Raw genomic sequence first — 20,963 nt, 5'->3', positions numbered from 1 at the left:
GTCTCGCGCGGTCTTGCATATGTACCTGTAACGACGTCACATGGAATGCCGATTTTACGGACATGACCAACAAACGCCGACTGTCACCACACCATTCCGCCAAAATATCCCCTAGCCTATACGACCACCCCTTCACCAACGCTTCAATGATCGAACGCTTTTCCTCTCCTCATGGCTGATGTCAAGAAAGAGACCGATGGCCCTGCTCCCTACTCCGCCCCCGCATTCGACTTCACCCTTCTTCCCGATTTCGATAATGACTTCGTGATCGAGGACGACTTCACTCAATTTTCCAGAGCTCTCGCGGCTCCCGAGAATTCTCCTTCCGCGGAAGACCTCACCGCCCAAGCTCCCAAACCGAGAACTTTCATCACAGCGCTCAACGACTGGAGGCCCATACATCAGCGGGTTCGGAGAAGGAGGAAGCAGAAACGATCGGCTCGGCGTGGTAGGGATGAGACTCGCGAGGGTTTCGTTTACATCCTGCTGAAATGGCCCTTCCTCATAGTGGCCTTCGGCTGGTTGCTATTTCTAAGTACATCTTACTTGCTCACAAGACTATATATTTATCTTTACGAGCACTGGGTCACATGGCGAGGGCGAAGAGAGAGGTTACGGAGGAATTTACAAAGTACAAATACATATGAGGAGTGGGTGGATGCGGCCAAAGAGCTGGATAAATATCTTGGGAATGATGCGTGGAAAATGGTCGACGAGTATGCATACTACGACAGTAAAACGACTAGGAGGGTTATAGAGCAGTTGGCCAAACTGCGGTCGCGCGTAGAATCGGATGAAACAGGAAATAGTAATAGTAATGGTAAGGCCTCCCATGAACCTCAAAAGGCTGTCGAGGAACTGCGAGGTCTTTTGGAAGCTTGCGTAAAGAACAATTTCGTTGGTTTCGAGAACCCGAGACTCTACAGCGAGACTTACTACGGGACAAAAGACCTGGTGCAGAGCTTCGTGGATGAAGTTGAATCTTCCTTGAAACTACTTCTACGAACCAAACAGATTGACCAGGAAAGCAAAAGAACAATGTTCAAACATCTTAGCTCGAACTTTGGACGTACCGCGCTCTGCCTTTCTGGTGGCGCCACCTTTGCGTTCTACCATTTTGGAGTTGCCAAGGCTCTTCTGGATGCCAACCTTATACCGGAAGTCATAACTGGTACCTCAGGGGGTGCACTCGTTGCCGCTCTCTTGGCCACCCGTACAGACGACGAACTGAAGAAGCTCCTTGTCCCAGCCCTAGCTCATCGCATTACTGCATGTCATGACGATACCCTTACATGGATCAAGCGTTGGTATCGTACCGGTGCCCGCTTCGATAGCATTGATTGGGCACAGCGCTGTGCATGGTTTTGTAGGGGCAGCATGACTTTCCGGGAAGCTTACAATCGGACTGGACGCATTCTCAACGTCTCATGCGTACCATCTGATCCGCACTCTCCTACTATCTTGGCAAATTATCTCACTTCCCCTGACTGTGTGATTTGGTCTGCAGTCCTCGCCTCCGCTGCCGTCCCCGGCATCCTCAACCCTGTTGTGCTTATGAAGAAGACTAGAGATGGAACTCTGGCTCCTTACTCATTTGGACATAAATGGAAAGATGGCTCTCTCCGCACAGACATTCCCCTCAAAACGCTCAACCTTCACTTTAACGTACGCTTCAGCATCGTCAGCCAGGTTAACCCACATATCAATCTATTCTTCTTTTCCTCCCGTGGCTCTGTCGGCCATCCCGTTACTCATCGTCGGGGCCGTGGCTGGCGCGGCGGTTTTCTTGGTTCCGCTACTGAGCAGTATCTGAAACTCGACTTGACCAAATGGCTTAAAGTGCTACGCCATCTTGAGCTTCTCCCACGCCCCATGGGCCAGGACTGGAGCGAAATCTGGCTGCAGCGCTTCAGCGGCACCATAACCATCTGGCCCAAATCCATCCCCTCAGACTTCTACCACATCCTCTCAGACCCTTCCCCGCAGCGTTTAGCCCGCATGATCCACGTCGGGCAGCAATCCACCTTCCCGAATCTCAACTTCATCGCCAACCGCGCGAAGCTCGAACGGCTGATCCAACAAGGCCGGCGCGCCACCCGCCCCGCCCGCACCCAAGACGGCGGCATCGCGAACATCCTCTCTGAAGACGATATCCGCGGGCTGCTGCGCTCCTCGAGACGCGCCAAGGACGACAGCGCGGGCGCAAACCCGCTCTCTACCACGTCATCGTCGTCGTCCTCGCCGCGGCCCGGCTCCCCCATCGCCCTTCCCCTGGGCTTCTCCCTCGCCGCCACGCCCGCCGCCACACCCCCCACCGACGTCCCCGCTACCGCCTACTCTAAGAGCACCAATAACCGACGCGACGAGCGACAAGACAGCCCCTCCATCAGCAAGCGGCTCTCGGGGTGGTGGAGCGCGCTCGCGTCGCCGACGAGCCCGCGCCCTCCGAGCCGCAAGTCCAGCGGCGACGGCGGCGCGCGGAGCGGGCCGCCGTACGCGCTAACGGACCAGCGGTCCACCTCGATGTTCGAGCTGCGTTCACCGCGCGAGCAGACGGTGCCGAGGGAGCGGCGCGGCAGCTTTCTGCAGGAGATCCGGCGTCAGTCGCGCGTCTTCGTCGGCGATAGCGGGGTGGAGGACGAGGAAGTCGACGCAGGTGGTGTGGCAGAGCTGGATGAGAGTGACGGGGCGGAGTTTGAGCTTGATGGGACGGATGAGGAGGGCAGTGCGGCATTTGGGGATGATGAGGAGGAGAGCGAGGCTGAGGAGGAGGCGGTGCAGCGGTATTTGGGGAGAGGAGAGGGAGAGGGGATGGGGACGGTTGTTGGATAGTGTGAGGATTCTTGCTCCTTGGCTAATGGTCTGTTGGGAGGCTGGGTCGGCGTTGGAGGTGGACAAGGAGGGTCGCAATATCGCATTTCAAGACATGCCATTATGCATACGTGAGTAAACTAACCATATATAATCAGATTGTAGCATTTAGAACGGAAAAGACGGGGTTAGAACCTATTTCTAGCGCTTCTATGTATATTGACTAAGACGATTTTTCTGGGCCCAAAATTAGGCGGTCTAATATCTACATACGAAAAGATGCGCTGGTACGCCTGATGCAGCTCACGCCAGTCTTTAAGAGGGCGCAAAAGCGCCTCTTCCCCAAAACGCTAGAACGCCCGTCTACCAGAAAAAGAAAGATGGAGGGGTATGTCGAACGCGGATATGAAGCCCCAGCAAACTCGAACTCCAGATCCCTCGCACACCGCCTCCAAGTCGTCCCGAACCCGCCACCATCCCAGCCCATTCCTCGTTCCCCGCCATCCCCCCCTCGTAAAGATTCGGGGGGTGGGTTTTGGGATTGGGGGCTACCAGCTCATGCACTGGCCACGCCCAACCCCTCACACAGCCGCCGCCGCCACATGCCGCACACCTCCTCGAAGCCGCCGACGACGTCGCCACATACGCGGCCGGCTTCGCGCTCCTCGAGCCGCTTCTCCCACTCCCCGCGCTCGATCCACCGCATGCCTTCCTCGCGGATCTCCGTCTCTTTCCGCCACTCGGCCAGCGCTTCTTTCACGCCGCGCAGCCGCCGGCCCGCGATGCCGGTGCTTTGGCGCGACATGTGCAGGGAGTCGGAGAGGTAGGAGAGGGTTTGGAGTAGTTCGCGGGTCGAGTTGGTGAGGGAGGTGAGGGCGTAGAGAGGGGTGGAAGGGGGGTGTGGGAGGAGGTCTAGGGTAGATGTTATGAGAGGGAGGAGGGCGTCGATAGCTTCAGGGTCCGGAGCAGTAGAAAGAGGAGAGAAGAGAGAAGATGAGAGGGATGTTAAGGTGCGCGTCTGGTGGGCCAGATGTGTAGTGAGGGCTGAGTGCGCGGTTGTGAGCCTATTCAACGTTGTTAGCGACATGATACGTCCTACGGAATCTTTCCAGAACGGGGTTACAATGGGAAATAAGGAGTCTTGTAGGCTTACCGTGTAGCACCGCTCTCCACCCCAGCTTGACTTCCTAGATCCCTTAACTTCTCCGTAACTCTTTGCACCACCTGGTCTGTAGAGCTTCCATTCTCCTCCATGCCCCTCCTCGCCAAACTCTCCACCGCTGCCATTCTTGCCTCCAATCCCGCAGAAATACCCTCGCTGACTTCCAAATCCGAATCACCGCCGTAATCAGATCCGTCATACCTGGACCGATTCCGCCTATGCCTGCCTCCTGGCACTCTAATTGGACTAAGCGTCGCTTTCGAGGCTGCTGAAGGTGAAGATTCGAGCGCGATACCACTGTCTCGAATAGCGCTTTCAAGAATGTGATGCCCGTTGATCCCCACGCTCATACCATTGATGCCAGCGGAGCCGTCATGATCGAGCGCAAGTCCAAGCCCATTAACCTCTTCTCGCGGAATATCAGAGAGATCCTCGCCTTCTTCTCCCTCAGCTAGCTCCTCCTCGTCATCCCACGCGTCTGCCAGCTCATCCGCCAAATTTCCCAACCCCCCCCCATCCTCTCCGCCCCCGTCACCAAAATCGGGTGCGGGGCTGCTGTGTGTCTGAAACCCATGGGACGAGCGAGGTGTCACCGGTGAATATGCTGCGGAGGAGCGACGGCTCAGCGAAAAGCGGGAAGGGGTAGCATTGTTGTTGTAGGACAGGTCAAGGCTTGAGGGATGTCGCCGATGCGAATTAGGGCGGTGCGACGGGGTCTGTGGAGGTGAAGACATGCTTGCTGTAAGGTTTTATCTCCGAAATTGTAAATATTCAATAGTTCGGAGGTGATCCCGCGTAAGGTGGAGGTGTGGATTCGTTGCGGAGGTGGTGGCTTGGCTAATGGGCTTCGTGGCTGGCGGCCGTGAACGGGGACAAAGTAAATTCCCGAGTGTGCCTGCCTGAAAATTGCCTGAAGCTTCTCCGAATGCTGAAGCGAATGAATGGGGGCTATAGTCGGAGCAAGCTAGGCAGCTGTTCTAGAGAAGTGTGGAGAGATATGGAGATGTGCTGTTGTTGGTGTTGTTCGTATGAAGTCCACAGCACGACGTTGCTGGCGAGTTTCGCCGAGTGACCATCAATACTGCAGCATCCCGGCCCTTAAGTCACATATTCCAAGGATCATAGCAGCAATCACAGCAATAGGGGAACAACAGGTGTATCGCTCAGTGCAGGCGTAACAATAAGCCAATCCAGCTACCCTATTTTACATAGGTGTGGAGTACAACCCAACGCGCCCAAAGATACTTCGACCATGACTGAAGCTTACACCATCGTGACAATCCAGACGGGTATCATTGACCACCATGTGTAGGAAGACATACAGTCCAAGCAGTCCATGATTCCTTCCAACTCCGTGAACAGTAGTGGTCCGACCAACATGTGCAGCCCTCAATGACTAGAGTTAAGTCAAAAGGCCACTAAGCAACCTATATCACAAATGTAACTGCCCAAAAAACTCCGGCAATGCTCCAAGAATGCCGCTGAATACAACAATATGCTTGAAGACTAGCCTAGCTTCAAGTGTTCTTCCCTTGTTCGAGGGCCTGTAGCTGCTTCTTCAATTGAGTGAAGAAGTCCTGCCCATTAGGCATCAAGTGGCTCATAGCTGAGATTGTCAGCCAACTGTCCACATATCATTTGCAGACAGCTGAGGGACATACCCTTTGAACTCCAGGCTCCACTATATCTCTTTGCAACAGAATCTCCTTCGGCTTTGTGATACGGCGATGGTTGGTCTGGATAGGAGAAGTGCGTTAGGAACATTCGAACGAGGAGGCTTTGTCCGTAAATGATTAGATTATCGTACCTGCAATTGCTTCCTGATAACCTGAATGCAAAGTTAGCTTGTAATTCGAAAAGTTATTCGTACTGCTGCTAGAGGCGGAGTCATAGGTAACCTCTACAGCCTCCTTTTTTAACAAGCACAAAACAGGACAGGAAATTTCGAAAGCTGAGACATACGCTTCTTCAAGAAATCCTTTACCTCTGCAGCATTGAAGTCCCTCACGGGAACATGTTGTTCCCCCTGTACCGGCATCGGCTGCATACTTCTTGGTCTCTCACCGCCAGTCGACCCACCTTTTCCCTTGTCGGACATCGCCCAGGAATTACCTGAAAGAGATGGCATGGCTTGCTGGCGTGCGTTGTCTCTTGTGGGAGTGTTCGTGCCTGAGGATCTGTCCTGGTTTTGGCGTTGCTGTTGGGGCTGACCCGACCGCCGCCAGCCGCTACTGACTGGTTAGATAATGCTTAAATGGCTTACATAGACGGATGCTTACCGGTTCTCGCCCGTGCCGCTCATTATGACGGGTTTAGTGACGAGAAGTGTAGGTGCGGGCGGAGATGGTTTGCAAACAGAAGTGGGCTTGGCAGATTCGGGGCATGAAAAAGTGGAGGAGAGGAAGCGAATGAACACCATGCCAAGGCTCACAAATTCCCAATTTCGGAATGCGAACCTCGCCAGGCTTGAGCTTATTTTATACGGTTACCTCGCATTTCGCATGTGATTGTTACGCTTCAATACAAGAGACACAGGTGCATTTGCTTTCATTCCGGATGTCGTAACAGCCGCGCACTGTGATTCATCTTCATTCCAAACTTTTGATCAACTCGCTCACCTCCCTTACCTCCATACCCCAGAAGACACAATCTGACAGTTTTTTCTCGGCATTATTCGGATCTGGTAGCTATACTCCAGTGCAAAAGCACTTCTTCAAGCGCCCGCATCGCCTCTGCCTTAGGCAATTGGCAATCATCGTAGCTTGCATTCACATATAATGTCTGTGGATCCCACAGATCACATGTCCAAGCGAAACTTATATCACCGTACGCAATTCTCTGGAACTTCACTAATGTTGGGGACTGTTCAGTACTTTGATTCTGTTCGGACGCCGCGCTTTGGATTCCATGAGCCTAGTTATAACCTTGGTGCAACACTACCTCGTCTATGACCTTCACGCCTTCGGGTGAAAGCGCTCTTTGGATTTCGAACAAGGGAGCTTGGCAGTATCGGCTAAGGAACCTGCTCCCCCTGTACGCGTCTCAAAAGGTGGACAACTTTCTCGTCGGGGTCAATACGATTGATAACAACATGAAAAAGAGGGCTAGCAATACTGAGAGCTTCGCCTGGAGTTACTCAGTCTTTTACAAATGGCCATGAGCGCCCCGCTTCTACGTTTGCAAATAGCGTGGCGTTTGTGTCCATGCGTGCCATGTTGAATAGAGACACTGCCACTTTAAGAATGAGGAGCTCGCTGAACTGGCCAAAGAGACTTTTGAGATTCCCAATGCCACGGAGCCTTTGGGCATGAAATGTCACTGCCTCCATAGCCAAATTGCCTCTTCGATGCAGGGTAGTATGTGTCAGCAAAATCCTTATATTATGGTGTGTGACCAGGCGCTAGTGGCATATCTTTCGTTGTCAATCCATGATCTAAGGCGGAGTTGAGATCTTCCAAAAGGAGATTCATCGAGAGATTGTCGTAAGCGGCGTGGTTGCCAACGAGTAAACGCACCAGTCCTAGTGTTGCAAATATTGACGAAGGCGACGTGGACTAAGGGGCCCATATCTAAATCTGCCCATTCATCGAGGAATGTGGAACTAAGCCGCTGGGGTTCTTCAACGTCGATTTTGGTGAGTATGGAGCAGTTTCTCCGACGATCGTTCCCCCGAAGCACAATGAATAAGCGTTTAACGCGAGCCTGGTGTGGGTCTATCTCCAAGGATGTGTATTCTTCATTAGGTAAGTCACATGGGATTGCGCGGAGCATTGGGTGATGGCACAGTGTAGCTTTCCATGCGTTGACTAACTGATCATGATCTGCACGTCGGGCAATGCATATCCCTTTGTGTCCAGGTTTGAGGTCACCGTCTCTGGAGCTGGGATAACATCTTCAACATCGTTCCAGGATAGTCCGAGCCTTTCTAGGAAAGTTTCAGCTCGTTCTCCAGTCTGCGAAGCTTTGGTCATTTGCCCGGAGCAATGGGCCATACCCTCTACGCTTGGAGGCTCCAATCGTTTTTGAATAGCTTCAGTGGTCCTTACTTGACGTGAGTCCAGGACTCGAGCTTGTTCTTGAATAGTCGAGCATTGCGTCAAATCATCCACTGAAATATCCTTCTGAAACCTCTTTTTAACCGTACTAGAAAATCGCATTGCACTAATACTGTACACAAAGGCGAATACCGAAACACTACGGTTGATATCTTCTGCGGATATTAGACCACAGACTTGTTTGAGCGTATGTTGGACCTCTTCGGCACTTAACGTTGCACGAGGATTTAGCGGTACGAAAGGGCAATCCAGGTAGACCGCAGTCCAGCAGAACAGCCCATATTCTGCGCAGCTTTCACAGAAGAACAATATGGCATTGCCTTTCTGTAGCCCTGACTCTCAGAGGCATGAAGCAAGTACTTTTGCACCCGTCTCCAATTGGGAGTAAGTCCAACGGAGCTGGTCAGGCTTCTTTCGATGGCGACCCCAGGGACACCTGGGTGAGGTTGGTTGTTAGTAAGCGCGGCCATGACAGCCTGTACCACGAGATAACCTTCATCCTTGCTTTTGCATGAATATGAAACTGATTGCTTAACGATCAGCTACTAAAGACCCACATAAAACGAACTCATATATTTTAGCATACGGATCTTCTTAGAGTGGTTTAGTTCATCGACTAAAAATAAGAATGCACGTTCAGTATAACCTGCATACCTTAGGAATTGATACGCAGACAGCATTCATAAACCAACATATCGAGATATCTGAGCTATCCCAGGTCTACTATTCTCTAGTTACCAGAGTGAGTAGACGGATTGTGATTATATAAATAGTATGTTCGTCCATGCTAAAACTGCTGTTCTTCAAGAGGCCCCGCCTTACCGCTCTAATCCCATGACGGCAACTACCTTCGGGATGAGAGGCACCCCAAGGCCCGCCATGCATCCGGCTTTAATCTTGAGAATCTCAGGCCGTCAATGTGGCGGTACTCTCTTATAGAGAAGTACGCCGGTTTGAATCTCACTTTCAGAAAGACCGCTTTCCAGCCATTTCTGGCATTGCGAAACGGATGCAACCGTACCGAATGGTCAAATATCTTGCAGGCCTTTAGGAAGAAGATCCTGCCCCGGCATTACTATGAATAGTTGACACAAATAGGCTTCTAAATTACTCTGGCTGACCAGAAAGAGTAACCGGATCCACGTAATCCTGGTCCACCATTCAAGAAATTTACAATACGGGCACTCACCGGAGAACATGGAGGATGTATATGCTGAGATTTGAGGCCCCCATGCTACATCAGTGGGTCTAACCCTCATGGCGAAGTTTCCGGTGACCAGCCCAAAGTGCAGAGCTACCTCGCCCCTGCAACGCTCGAATACTTATGTGGTCAGCAATGGAGCTGCAGACGAGAGTGACATCTACAAGGTCCAGATTTCTGCCGAAGGATATTCTGGTTGAGAACTTCCAGGCTGACTACAATCTCAGGAAAGACGGAATTCATTATGTACCCGATGGCTATCTCATGTAGTGCTTGAGGATATTGAGAGAGCTCGGATAGGGTGACATCTAATTAATCTTGCGGCTTATAGATGAAGAGGAAGCCCGTTTTTGAGCGTATAGGTATTGTGACCGCGTACGAAAAGTGGGATTCTTGGTGTCAGGTTTTAAATGGAGCCGTGAATAGGACCTAGATCTCGATTACACAACTTTGCTCTGAAAGCTACAAGCCGCACTTGCGGATTAGAACTTCAACCCTAGGAATTATAGGCCGCTACGGCCATACAATTGGAAGAGTTTCGAACTGTGAAACAAGATTGTAAGTCAATTAAGGAGAAAGGCGGTAGAGAGGGTGGGAAAGGTAGTTGGATCACTCTGCTGACCGCTTTGCTCGAGGGGCCGCCAAAATGCGAACCTATCTGCCTAGCGGAGGCCCTAGCTCGAAGCCCTTAGCTCGAAGCCCTTAGTTTGAAGCCCTCTGCAGCCACTTTGGCCGATACACGACGTGGCACCAAAGGGAGTTCACAAGCCACCCCCTCCCACCCACCTTTTGCCCTCATCATCAGTTCCCACAACTCGAACTCCTCTCATCTCGAGATAATACCCACCCTAGACAACCACGTTATTTTCTCCTTCTTTATTGGTTCTACAATCCCCCAGTGCTATTTTACCAGCAGAAGCACCATGAAGAGCTTTTCGGAATTAATAGATACGCCACTTCATCATCTTCCTCTGGTATGGCCGGCCAAGGGCGAAGGTGCGGAATTGGCCTGTCTTTCGCCCTTAACCTTTCCCAATACGTCAACTTTGCCCTCAACTTTGCACTTAAACCCTCAATCGCCCTCGTAATTACTCTTATCATGACCGCGCGGTCGAATTATTGTCAAAAGCACTTGAGCCGCCACTTTTGCCCTTGCGAGGGGAGTCAGTGCTGGCAAAACCCGACGTGCCTCTCTTCGAACAATCCACGGAACCACATCTCCTTTGCCTTTCCCTAGTCTTCTGCGAGGAAATCAGTGCTTCGCTCATACAATTGCCTTCTGTTCAGTCTCTGATAAATGGAAATTGGATGACTGCCTACGGCTAAGTCTGAGCATGGACGCATCCGAACAATTCCCGGGAGCCTTTGATGGCCTTGGGCGATGGCCGGAAGTAATGAACCAAGATGCCCAAATCTACGGTTATGGGACCACACAAAATCCTGTATACCATCCCTTTCTCTCCTCCAACGCGGTGAGTCTTCTGATAGGTATATTCTTGTTACATTTACTCATGTTATATAAGCCCTCCGATTATAGTGCCTTCAGCTATAACGACGTCGGCTTTGGCACTCACGACTCGGCCTATGGTACTAGTGAAGTGAACTCTGGTACTGGAGAGTCGACACAGCCCGTCTCCTATCCAGCCCAAGTCCAACCGTCAATGGGACGGCCCGCACAACAGCTGACCGGGGAGTGGCCTAACAATGGTGTGAAGAAAAGACGCCTAGGCTATTCAGGGCCAAGCGGTGTTGCTAGCCTCCTCCCAGCCACAGATACAGATGTTGGAGTGCCTCTGTCGGGGGGTTTGTTTGCTGGGGATCAATTCAAGGTGTTGGAAGATTGGTACACCGCCAGAGGCTATCCGGACCCAACTCCTGAACAAATCAAGTCTTTCGTTGTTCTCTGCGGGCTCCTAGAAGACGATGTCAGAGAGTGGTTTAGGAAGAAACGTTCTCTCAATGCCAACGAGGATTCCCCAAATGGTGAATCAAATTCAATGACGTATACCGGACAGACCGGATCATTTATGTGTCCTCCGGAGAATATTGATCCTACTTTGCTGAGTCCCGCGAATTTGCCTCGGCATTTCGAGAGGGGACAGCAACGAATGCAGCCTGGCCAAACTCTAGCAACGCAAAGGACGCCTGTGGAGCCAGCCCAGATATGCCTGACACATCGATCGGATGAATTTGAGGATAGAATTGCATACCAGAATGATATTGCTCCCGGAAATCATGCTGCCGAAATCACACGCGGAACAATCCAAGGCGTGCGTCCGCCGGATTTGGACGGGTGGCCGAGAACCGTGGTCGACAAATATCTAGCTGAATCCCCAAACAGGTGTCACAAGTCGAAACAGCCAAAGACCGAAAATCAGACGTATTCATGTACTTCCAGATGCGGACGTACTTTCAAGAGATGTGGGGACTGGAAGAGGCACGAAGAAATTAATCAACCTCAAAGCTTTTTTATTTGCTTGTCGTGTCCGGCGGCCAAACCCTGGATACATCATCGAAAGGACAAGTGGGAAAAGCACATTAAAGATACACACGCAGATGTTGAATCACCTCTTCCCCATAAGGTGAACTATTCTAAATTCAGGCGGAGATGCGGTTTCTGTGGGTATTCCTTTCACTCGTGGAAACAAAGGTGCGACCACGTGGGTCAGCATTTCACTGGAAAGCTTGAAAAGCAACCTATGGAGGAATGGAAGGATCCCTGGATTGATCCTCCAAATAAAAGGTCCCTGCATGCCAAAGGCCCGACCGGTCCGCCGGATAATGACCATAATAACCCTGACTATTCACCTGGAAATGGAGGTACCGGTGCACCACCCTCGGACGACCGACGTGGTGGTTCCGGTTCCGGCTCCGGCTCTGGTTCCAGCAATCGAAGTGGGGATGGGGGTGGGGATTGGGGTGGGCCATCCCAAGGAGCTCCACATAGCTCTACCTCCAGGAAATGCGCGTTGGATTTCGAACAGCCTAGCGGCTCGTCAAAAAATGATGCTCAGGATCTTTTGCCATGCCCTGAAAGGGAGCCTGGTCACTGCCATCATAACTATAGTTCAAATTGCAAAGATGATCGTGGTAATCAAGTTCCTAGGCCAGATATACTGTTTCACACGCTCGATATGCTTGGCTACGGGTCTCACTCCATTGTCGAGAAGGTTGAGCATTGCCCTACCGGTCGGACATTTGCAAGGAAGACGATACGCAACCCAGGCAAGGGGACCTCAACCATCGAGCGATTCCGGGCGGAAGTCGACATCATGAAGCGCTTGAATCACCCGCACATCATACAGTTCGTTGCCCAGTACGTAGGTAATTCATCACTTCATGTTGTTATGAGCCCGGTAGCAGAGCACAACCTTAAAGAATGTCTTGATCACCCGGATACGTTGCCGCAGAACCATGTTCTGCTTAGGTCTATTGGATGCTTGGCCTCTGCAGTGGCATATCTTCACTCAGTTCACGTCCGACACAAAGACATCAAGCCTCAAAATATACTAGTTAAAGACTCCAAAGTTTTTCTCACAGACTTTGGCATTTCCAAAACGTGGACAGATGCCGAATCCACGACTGACAGTATCAGTGCCATGACTCCGATGTATGCTGCTCCAGAGGTTGCTGCGCATGGAAAACACGGCACGAAAGCAGACGTGTTCTCGCTAGGTCTTGTCTTTCTGGAAATTATTGCAGTCACGAATGAAGGATCGATGAATAGGCTCAGGAGTCACTTGAACAACCCTCCAGACTACTCCATGACGCACAATCTGGCTTTCGGTCCCGTGATTCCTAAAGAGCCAATACCAAAGCCGTACTACGAAAACATAATTCCAATCCTCAAGTGGACTACCTCTTTGCATTTTCCCACGTTGCGCCCTCAATGCGCAGCTGGGCTCCGAGTGCTTTTAGATCTTTGCCGTTCGATGGTTCAACAGGATCCTGTTCAAAGACCAACCGCATCAGAATTAACTCGAAGTGTACCTCCTGAGTTCAGTTGTGGTTCTTGTTCGTCCTGTATTCGGCAGAATCGGAATCCTGGAAAACTTCGACTCCAAATCGCTCTTCTAGATCCATCCCTAAATCCAAAAACTTCTTGTTTTTCCCCAAATCTCATTTCGCCCAAAGTTGCTCCTACGACTATTCACGATTCCGAAAATCCTACGAAGGCCGCTGACTCAGCTTGTGATATTTCATTAGCTACCTTATTTACAGGAGCAATCGACAAGTGGAATCCGAATTACCATTCCGACTTTGGTTACATCATCGGGCGCAAGCCAACAACCTTTGGAACATCGCTACAGCAGACGCAAGATGCCAAACGAATGTGCGATGTGTTGGATTTTCTTGAACAACCAAGGCTCGAGGTATGTGTCAACTCTTTCGTCTTAGAATTGTAATCTTAACAGCGCCATAGGGCAACGTGGACCTTACGTCAGCTCAGCTTCCATACAGCGATGACCTTCTCGGTTTGGGAACAGGTCTAGACTGCTCGGCCCGAAACTGGACCTTACTTCAGGACCTATCTGCTATCGATTTCGGGGAGAGCATTCTCCCAAACTCTTCAAATTGCCATGCGCGAAGGCATTTAGATTTAGAACCGGGTTTAGGTTACGGTGATCTGTTCTTTATAGACACTTCTCACACTGAGACTCGTTGGTCAGATTTCATATACGCTGTGGACTTGTATACAGTGGCAGAAATCGGAAGTAACAAACAATTCCCTGGGCCGCTAAGCTCCAAACGGCGTTGAAATCAGGCGGAAATGAGCTACTAGAGATTTACGCCATTTATGTTTTTTGATTCAGCTATCTTGTAGCATCCTTACCCCTCCTGTCGACTTATGTAGCTTCTCAAGGTTGGAAAGTTCACAAATTTTGTTGCCATTAATCTTCTACTTGTGAATATGGGCACAATTCCCGTCTTCGATCAGTGCTGCCGGATCGCGAGTAGTTCGCTCTGCTTTCCACGTCATTCAACTAAGCTATAATTGGAGAGTAACACTCTCAAATACTCACCCGAACCCTAATACAAATGCTCGCCACCTGCCTCCTTAGCCTTCCCTCCCTAAAAATTCAATCTCTCTTAAATTATTACTTCCAAATCAACAATCTCTACTTGGATAGAGTAGATATGAAGCTTGGGACCTTAGGTCCATCACAACCCAACCCAATACTTTCATTACTCCAATATATGCTGCGCACGTTGATGCAAAACCTCATTGCATTGCAATTAATCTACTATGGTCATAAGGATATGTGAGATGCCTCGTGGGACAATGTGGGAGCTCCATCCGAGTCTGGGAAAATCCCCGTGTGCTTACTCTGCTCGTACAATACCAGCAAAAACTTCCCCACCGCTTGAAGGACGGTGGTGACCGGCTCCGTGAAAACTGCCCCCTGACATGAGAAAACCCAGCTGGGCCGCCCCACATATAGATTTAGACACCTTATATAATGCAGCCTGGCGAGGGTAGGCGTGAGGGTAAGGCCGAGTCTGAGACTGAATCTGAGGGCGAATCGAAGGGTGAGGGCGATTATAAGGGCAAGAGTAATTATATGTCACGTGTCTATACATTGCTTGGCCGAAAACCCTGCAACTCAGGTATTCAACCAGATGTTCAACACGGTTAATAACATCATCGCTTGCAACTGCACTCAATAGGTCGTTCTTTTCATCATAGATTGCTTGCGATTAGTGTTCCTAGTGGCGATAATTATCAAGGCCTATAACCGACTTTCCAGCCAATAGCACCCGTTCAAAAACTCCTCGCTTAACCGCCCTATTATCTACCTCCTTATCTACTACCATCCCATCTACTAAACATACTATAGTTTTATCTTTAGAAGAAGAAAGAGCTAGGAAATAAGATAAGAGGGCCCAATAACTCTATAACCTAGAGATTTAAAAGAGAGAGCAGGAGGAATAGGCACGGATCCAAAAGATAGAATAGGAAGAGGAGTTTCACTAGGCAAGGCTAGCTGCTCTAAAGCAGCCTACTCCACTAGAGTATACCTCTACTACTAAGGCAGATAAACTAGGTAAGTCCTATAACCTACTAGAAGGCTTAGGCACGCTTAAGCTTAACCTCCCTAGCCTAGCTAGAAGAGACCTCTATAATATATAAAAAGGATNCTTCCGCCTAGAGAACCTAGCCCGTCTATAGGTATACTTTAGCCGCCTAGACCTTTCTAATATGGCTACTATTAAAAACGGAAAGCTTGTTTTAAAGAGACCTACTACTAGCCGTAAGGTCTATAAGAATAAGGAGGTCTAGTTTACTAGATTTATAAACTATATAGTGATCGTAAGCACTCTCTGTATATGCCCAACTAACCTCTATATAAGAATGTTGCTCTAGATAAATAAGATCCGCGACTACTCCGTAACCTATAACTGGACCTCTATCCTAGACCTCGCGCTTAACTACTATAGGTATATTATAGATTGTAATTAGCTTAAGCCTAGTAACTAGGACATGCCTACCTAATTTAAGGCCCTATACTACCGGGCAGCTAATATAAAGGCATAGAGCCAGGGACTTAAAGTCCATAGTATAGCATTAAAAAGATCGCGAAAGAATACCTCCCCTCCCCTCCCCTTTAGTAAGCCCTGTTACAGCTAGAACAACCAGTAGGCTTATAGAGAAGATCTATGTCATTACCACCACGTATGCTCTAAATGCGACAAAAACCACCCATTAAAGTCGTGCCCTAGGTAGCTCACTGCCGTAAGTAGTTAGACCTAGAATTCGATAGTAGATAAAGACATCTTCCTAGGTTTAACTATTTAGATAGACCTACTATAGACGCCAAGGCTCTAAGGCAGGCCTAATTTAGTACCTCTTTTTAAAACTTACTTATAAACGACTTTCTTAGCTAACTCACTATTACCTCTAAGACCTCTCGCTTAGAGCACGCTCCTTTATAGGTACCCTAGAAATCTCCCAGCAATTTTATAAAATATCCTTACCTATAGGGCAGAGATAGGTCCCTTATTACCTATACTACCTAATATCTACAAAAACCACCTTTCCTTACACAATAACGAAGACCTTATCTCTAAAAAGATTATTACTAACCTAGCCCTAGGCCGTATACAGGCCACCAACTCTATAGTTACCTTACCCCTAGGCCTAGTGCCTAAGGTAGATGGCGGCTTTTGCTGTATTTACGACCTCTCTTCACCTAAGGGCTTCTTAGTTAATAACTCTATTAACCTAGCCTAGGTAGTACTACACTATACCTAGATAAAGACTATACTAGCATATATAATTATAGTTAGTAGAGGCTGCTACCTAGTTAAATAAGACATTAAAGATGCCTTCTGGATAGTGCCTGTTTTAATACGGTTATATTACCTACTCGGCTTTATCTAGAAGGGAGTTATATATATTAAATACTATCTGCTATTTAGCTTACAAACAGCCCCATTCCTTTTTAACTTATTTGCTAAAGGTCTCCACTAAATCCTAGCATAATAGATTAACTCCACTATTAAGCACTACCTTAATAATTTTATATTCGTGGTTAAGTGTCCGACTATACTGCCGTTACTAAGGGAGGTATACCTCTTAGTTACTAACTAGCTAGGGGTACCCTAAAATAATGCTAAGAATATTAAAGGTATAGAGGCTGAAGTATTAGGTTATACTATTAACACTATAGCGATAGAGATAAAACTCTTACCAGCTAAGTAATAAAAAGCTATTAATTAGGTAACCAAAGCCCTCTAAAAGGGCTAGCTATTATTATAGCAAGCCTAACAACTAGCGGGCCGCTTAGCATAGTATATAAGAGTTATCCGCCTTAGGCGCTTATACTCTTACTCCTTATAGGACTTTATAATAAAATGGCCTAGCCAGCTGTGTATATACTTAGTATTGCCATAAAAAAAATTTCGTAAAAGGAGCTCTTGCTGCACCCGGCCCAAAAAGACCAAAACCAACCAAAAGAACCCTGAAAAACACCCAGAGAATCCCCCTAAGATGCATGCATCGCAGGGGAGGCACACGTCGAACAACGGTGGCTCGCACTCGCGCGCGACCGCTAGAACTACGCCNAGNNATNGCCCTCNANAANAAAGANNGGCGAATACNACACNANAAAGCGGAAATACCTCTATTAAGAAGGCATCTAATAAAATATAAAGCCTATTAGACGCGTCTAGTATCTAGAATTATAGGGGAGTAACTATTAGCTATAATAAACTAATATAGCTAGCAGAATAGCTCCGCTAGTCCAGCGAACCTTAGGCGCCCCTCTAGTAAACCCTTAATTAAATCCTCTAACGGCTAAATAAAATTAAAAATAAGTATAACCCCCCCTTACCGGCGAACCGCACCTAGGCTGCTATAGCTGCGCTTTTACAGCATAGGGAACCTACCCCCCTTAAGTTAATAACTAGGTATATAATTATAATATAACTAAATACAGAATAAGTAGAGGGGCTTAGGGGACAATTAGAAATAGAAGTCCTTATAAAAATACGCAAAGAGGTTTATAACGCTATTATAGTCTAATACCTTAAGAGCGGAGATATTAGAGTTACCCTAAAGGACTAATAGGTAAAGAAACGAGCCGTAAGGGTAGGGGATAGGCTAGGAGAACGTATTAGCATAAAAGTACTCCGTAAGGATTACCTAGTTAAAGTCCTAGCGGTTCCTATAAGCCTTAGGGTAGAAAAGGAATGCTAGGTAGATAATACAGCAATTATATAGGAGATAGTAAGATAAACGGAACGCCTTATATTAGGACTTGAAATCACCCAAATCTAATGGCTTTAATAGGAAAATATAAACTAAGTATATAATAAAAATAATAAAAGGATATAAGGGTCGCCAGAGACTCGCTAGGGAGACGCCGGATGAACGTATAGCTTCCTTATTATTAGTATACATACACCAGGAATACAAAAACTCCTTATCTAAAAAGGAATAATTATAAATGGCCTTATATATAATATAAGGCTCTATAACTATAGACTACGCCTAAAATAATACTATCGCTATATATAATAGGGATATACCTAATCTATATGCGCAGTATAGGTATGCTACGGCCACTATGCAGGCCCCTATAATACGAGATATTACTTAAATTAAGACTAAATAAAATACGCGAACTGCTACCAAAGCACATATAAGGCGTAGGAGAGAGAAGACTATATTAAATACAGGAGACGAAAGGTAAGGGCTTAACAGCTGCGGGAATAACTGTACGCTAGGTTATATAAATAGAAACAATAGGTAATAAGCTAGGGGGACGCAGGCGCCTTCTTAGCGTTTCCTACCTTTAATACTAGAGGGCTAGGCTAGCCATCCTAAGCCTTAACGGGCCAGAAGCGACGCCGCGCGACATTACTAGACTAATTAGGGATATAAGGGTTACAGGGGATATAAGGGAGAGAACGCCCTATAGGAAGACCCCTATAGACAGCAATAGTAGGCTTAAGACTAGGATAATTAAGAATTAGACTTAATACGGCAAATATAATATTCGCAGCCAACCTATAAAGGGTATATAGCCGACTAGTAAGAATAGGGGAAAAACTGGTAATAATAATAGATTTAGATATAAAAGCGCTAATAGGAACACAAGACATGGGAATAGAAAGCTCTATATAAAATAAGTAGTAACTAGGGTGTAGACATAAGAGATAGAAGCTTTAAATATCCTAGAGAAAGTAGAAATAGAAGAAGTAAGGAACGAAGGAGAGTTAAAGGACCCTCGCTGGGGGTCTACTACCTATCTATTATATAGTATAACTGCGGTAACACAAACCACCGCCTCGTAAGGCCCCTACTAGATAGTCTAGACCCAGAGAAATATTATATCCTTACTATATAAGAACCGTATTATAATACCTTTATATAATTAACATACTGCCCTTAAGGATTTTAGCTCCTATATGAACCAAAAGCAGCTATATACGTGTGCTTTATAATCAGTAAGGCTATTAGTCTATCCTTATAGTTATAGCAGGTAGTTAACCTAGATATTGCAGTTATAATAATCTAAATATATAGGGAACCGGTATAAATTATTAATATATATAACCCTAGGGTCGAAGGGGTCCTATAAATAGAGAATATTATATTAGTAATAAGCTTATTAGAAACTAAAGGTATAGAGTCTATCCTACTAGGAGACATAAACCTCTACTACCTATAGTAGGAGGGTATCTATATTGCTGTAGATTAACAGTTAGAGTACCTACTAAAAGCTATAGATATCTAGGGCCTTAAGCTAGCTACCCCCCTAGGAGTAATTGTATAGCAACGAGGCACCGCCAGAAGTATAATTAACCTTATATTTATAAACGAAGGCCTATACTAAAGACTTAAAAGGTGCAACCCCAAAGAAAAATAGGCACTTACCCTAGACTATATCCCTATCTAGATATAGCTAGACTTAGATACTAAAGCGCAACTAAATAGAAAAAGATATGTAATAAGGAAGCTTAAGATAAACAGTTTCCTTAATATAGTTAAACAATAACTCTAAGACCTAGAAGAAATCCACCTAATACTAAATAAGCGAGGCTTATTGGCTACCTCTAAGGAAATTAACCAAAGACTAGAAAGGATCTAGGCAGCAATTAAAAATAGGCTAGAAGAGTACTGCCCGATCTTAAAACTAGGCCCCTATGCGCAATACGCATAGTCCATATAATACGCAGTTTTAGTTACCAGCTAATAATAAGCAAGAAGGAAATATATAAGTAGCTATGACCCTAAAGATAAGAGACGATATAAAGACATAAGAAACTAGCTAAAGAATACCCTAAAAAAAGAAGTAAGGAGTAACTAGAGACGGTTTATAAATAAGTATACTTTTAACCTAAGCCTCCCCTATAATAAGGGCCTTTGGGCTATAGCAAAATGGGTAAAGAAAAAGGTAGGGCGCCTAGCAGAAGATCTATACCTACTACCCCTATAAAGAGCAGGAGAATTATAGGCTATAAACAACAATAATAAGAAGGCAAAGATCCTTATAGAAAGGTTCTTCCCCTAACTGGCTCTAGTAGACCTCAGTAATATTATAGGCGAAACACTAGTAACTTGCCTGCGGGTTAACAGCGACATAATAATAGAGGAAATGGCTAGAACTATTAGCCGCCTTTTAAATAATATAGTACTAGGACTAGATGGGATTCCAAATAAGGCCCTAAAAACCTATAGGCCACTTATAGCACCTTGGCTTATAGATATAGCTAGAGTATGCTTTACTATAGGCTACTACCTATAACTCGGAAGATCTATAATAACAGTTGTCCTATAAAAAGAAGGTAAAGTAGATTACTTAATCCCAGGAAGCTACCGCCTTATTGCCTTAAAAAACACCCTTAGTAAGATCTTAGAAAGGGTAATAGCGGAATATATAGTAGATATAGTAGAGGAACACGCCCTACTACTATAAAGCTAAATAGGGGTAAGAAAGAGCCGCTTAATACTATTAGCACTTATGCTACTTGCTACCACTATTAAATCTATATAGGCGATGCAAAAGGACTTTATAGTATTAATGCTTAGCCTAGACATTAGTAGTGCCTATAATAATATACCCTATAAGCGTCTCCTGTATATCCTTAGAGTAAAGGGCTTCCTAGAATAGATTATATAATTTATCTAAGGGTTTATAGGCTAGAAAGAAATATTACTGGTCTTTAACAAATATTAAAGCCCCCCTATTACAGTTATAACAGAAATACTATAAGGATTACCCCT

At 47.0% G+C, this 20,963-nt stretch overlaps 5 protein-coding genes across 5 annotated transcripts; 2 read left to right on the top strand and 3 right to left on the bottom strand.

Moving 5' to 3' along the window:
- Window positions 1–171: 171 nt before the first annotated feature.
- On the top strand, window positions 172–2,832 carry K441DRAFT_591704 (patatin-domain-containing protein; the record flags this gene model as incomplete). The annotated part of the gene is made up of 1 exon (XM_067644847.1): window positions 172–2,832. One exon carries the CDS (start codon window positions 172–174, stop codon window positions 2,830–2,832), a length of 2,661 nt encoding a protein of 886 aa, XP_067497427.1.
- Window positions 2,833–3,367: 535 nt separating this feature from the next.
- K441DRAFT_621999 (uncharacterized protein) lies at window positions 3,368–5,000 on the bottom strand (the record flags this gene model as incomplete). Its single annotated transcript, XM_067645991.1, has 2 exons — window positions 3,965–5,000; window positions 3,368–3,875 (listed from the first exon to the last, which is right to left on the bottom strand). Exons 1-2 carry the CDS (start codon window positions 4,705–4,707, stop codon window positions 3,368–3,370), a joined length of 1,251 nt encoding a protein of 416 aa, XP_067497426.1. The 5' UTR covers window positions 4,708–5,000.
- Window positions 5,001–5,117: 117 nt separating this feature from the next.
- Window positions 5,118–6,275, bottom strand: K441DRAFT_700841 (uncharacterized protein; the record flags this gene model as incomplete). The annotated part of the gene is made up of 5 exons (XM_067653287.1): window positions 5,118–5,579; window positions 5,635–5,709; window positions 5,781–5,801; window positions 5,936–6,201; window positions 6,253–6,275. The coding sequence occupies 5 exons, from the start codon at window positions 6,273–6,275 to the stop codon at window positions 5,491–5,493; spliced, it is 474 nt and encodes a 157-aa protein (XP_067497425.1). The 3' UTR covers window positions 5,118–5,490.
- A 1,504-nt stretch (window positions 6,276–7,779) lies between these two features.
- On the bottom strand, window positions 7,780–8,498 carry K441DRAFT_682178 (uncharacterized protein; the record flags this gene model as incomplete). The annotated part of the gene is made up of 2 exons (XM_067651549.1): window positions 7,780–8,312; window positions 8,366–8,498. The coding sequence occupies 2 exons, from the start codon at window positions 8,496–8,498 to the stop codon at window positions 7,780–7,782; spliced, it is 666 nt and encodes a 221-aa protein (XP_067497424.1).
- A 3,668-nt stretch (window positions 8,499–12,166) lies between these two features.
- K441DRAFT_621993 (kinase-like protein) lies at window positions 12,167–14,094 on the top strand. Its single transcript, XM_067645990.1, has 2 exons — window positions 12,167–13,602; window positions 13,653–14,094. Exons 1-2 carry the CDS (start codon window positions 12,364–12,366, stop codon window positions 13,986–13,988), a joined length of 1,575 nt encoding a protein of 524 aa, XP_067497423.1. The 5' UTR covers window positions 12,167–12,363; the 3' UTR covers window positions 13,989–14,094.
- Window positions 14,095–20,963: the final 6,869 nt, after the last annotated feature.

Source organism: Cenococcum geophilum (assembly GCF_001692895.1).
Source record: "Cenococcum geophilum 1.58 unplaced genomic scaffold K441scaffold_77, whole genome shotgun sequence".
In the NCBI taxonomy this organism is placed as follows: domain Eukaryota; kingdom Fungi; phylum Ascomycota; class Dothideomycetes; order Gloniales; family Gloniaceae; genus Cenococcum; species Cenococcum geophilum.
Note: the sequence above shows the minus strand (reverse complement) of the source record. Positions and strands in the feature narration are given on the sequence as shown.

What these genes read in the sequence shown, in the direction of transcription:
- K441DRAFT_621993 (XM_067645990.1), top strand. Translation starts at nt 12,364, where the DNA reads ATGCTTGGCTACGGGTCTCACTCCATTGTCGAGAAGGTTGAGCATTGC. An exon ending in TTGAACAACCAAGGCTCGAG is followed by an intron (nt 13,603 to 13,652) that starts GTATGTGTCAAC and finishes ACAGCGCCATAG; the next exon opens with GGCAACGTGGACCTTACGTC.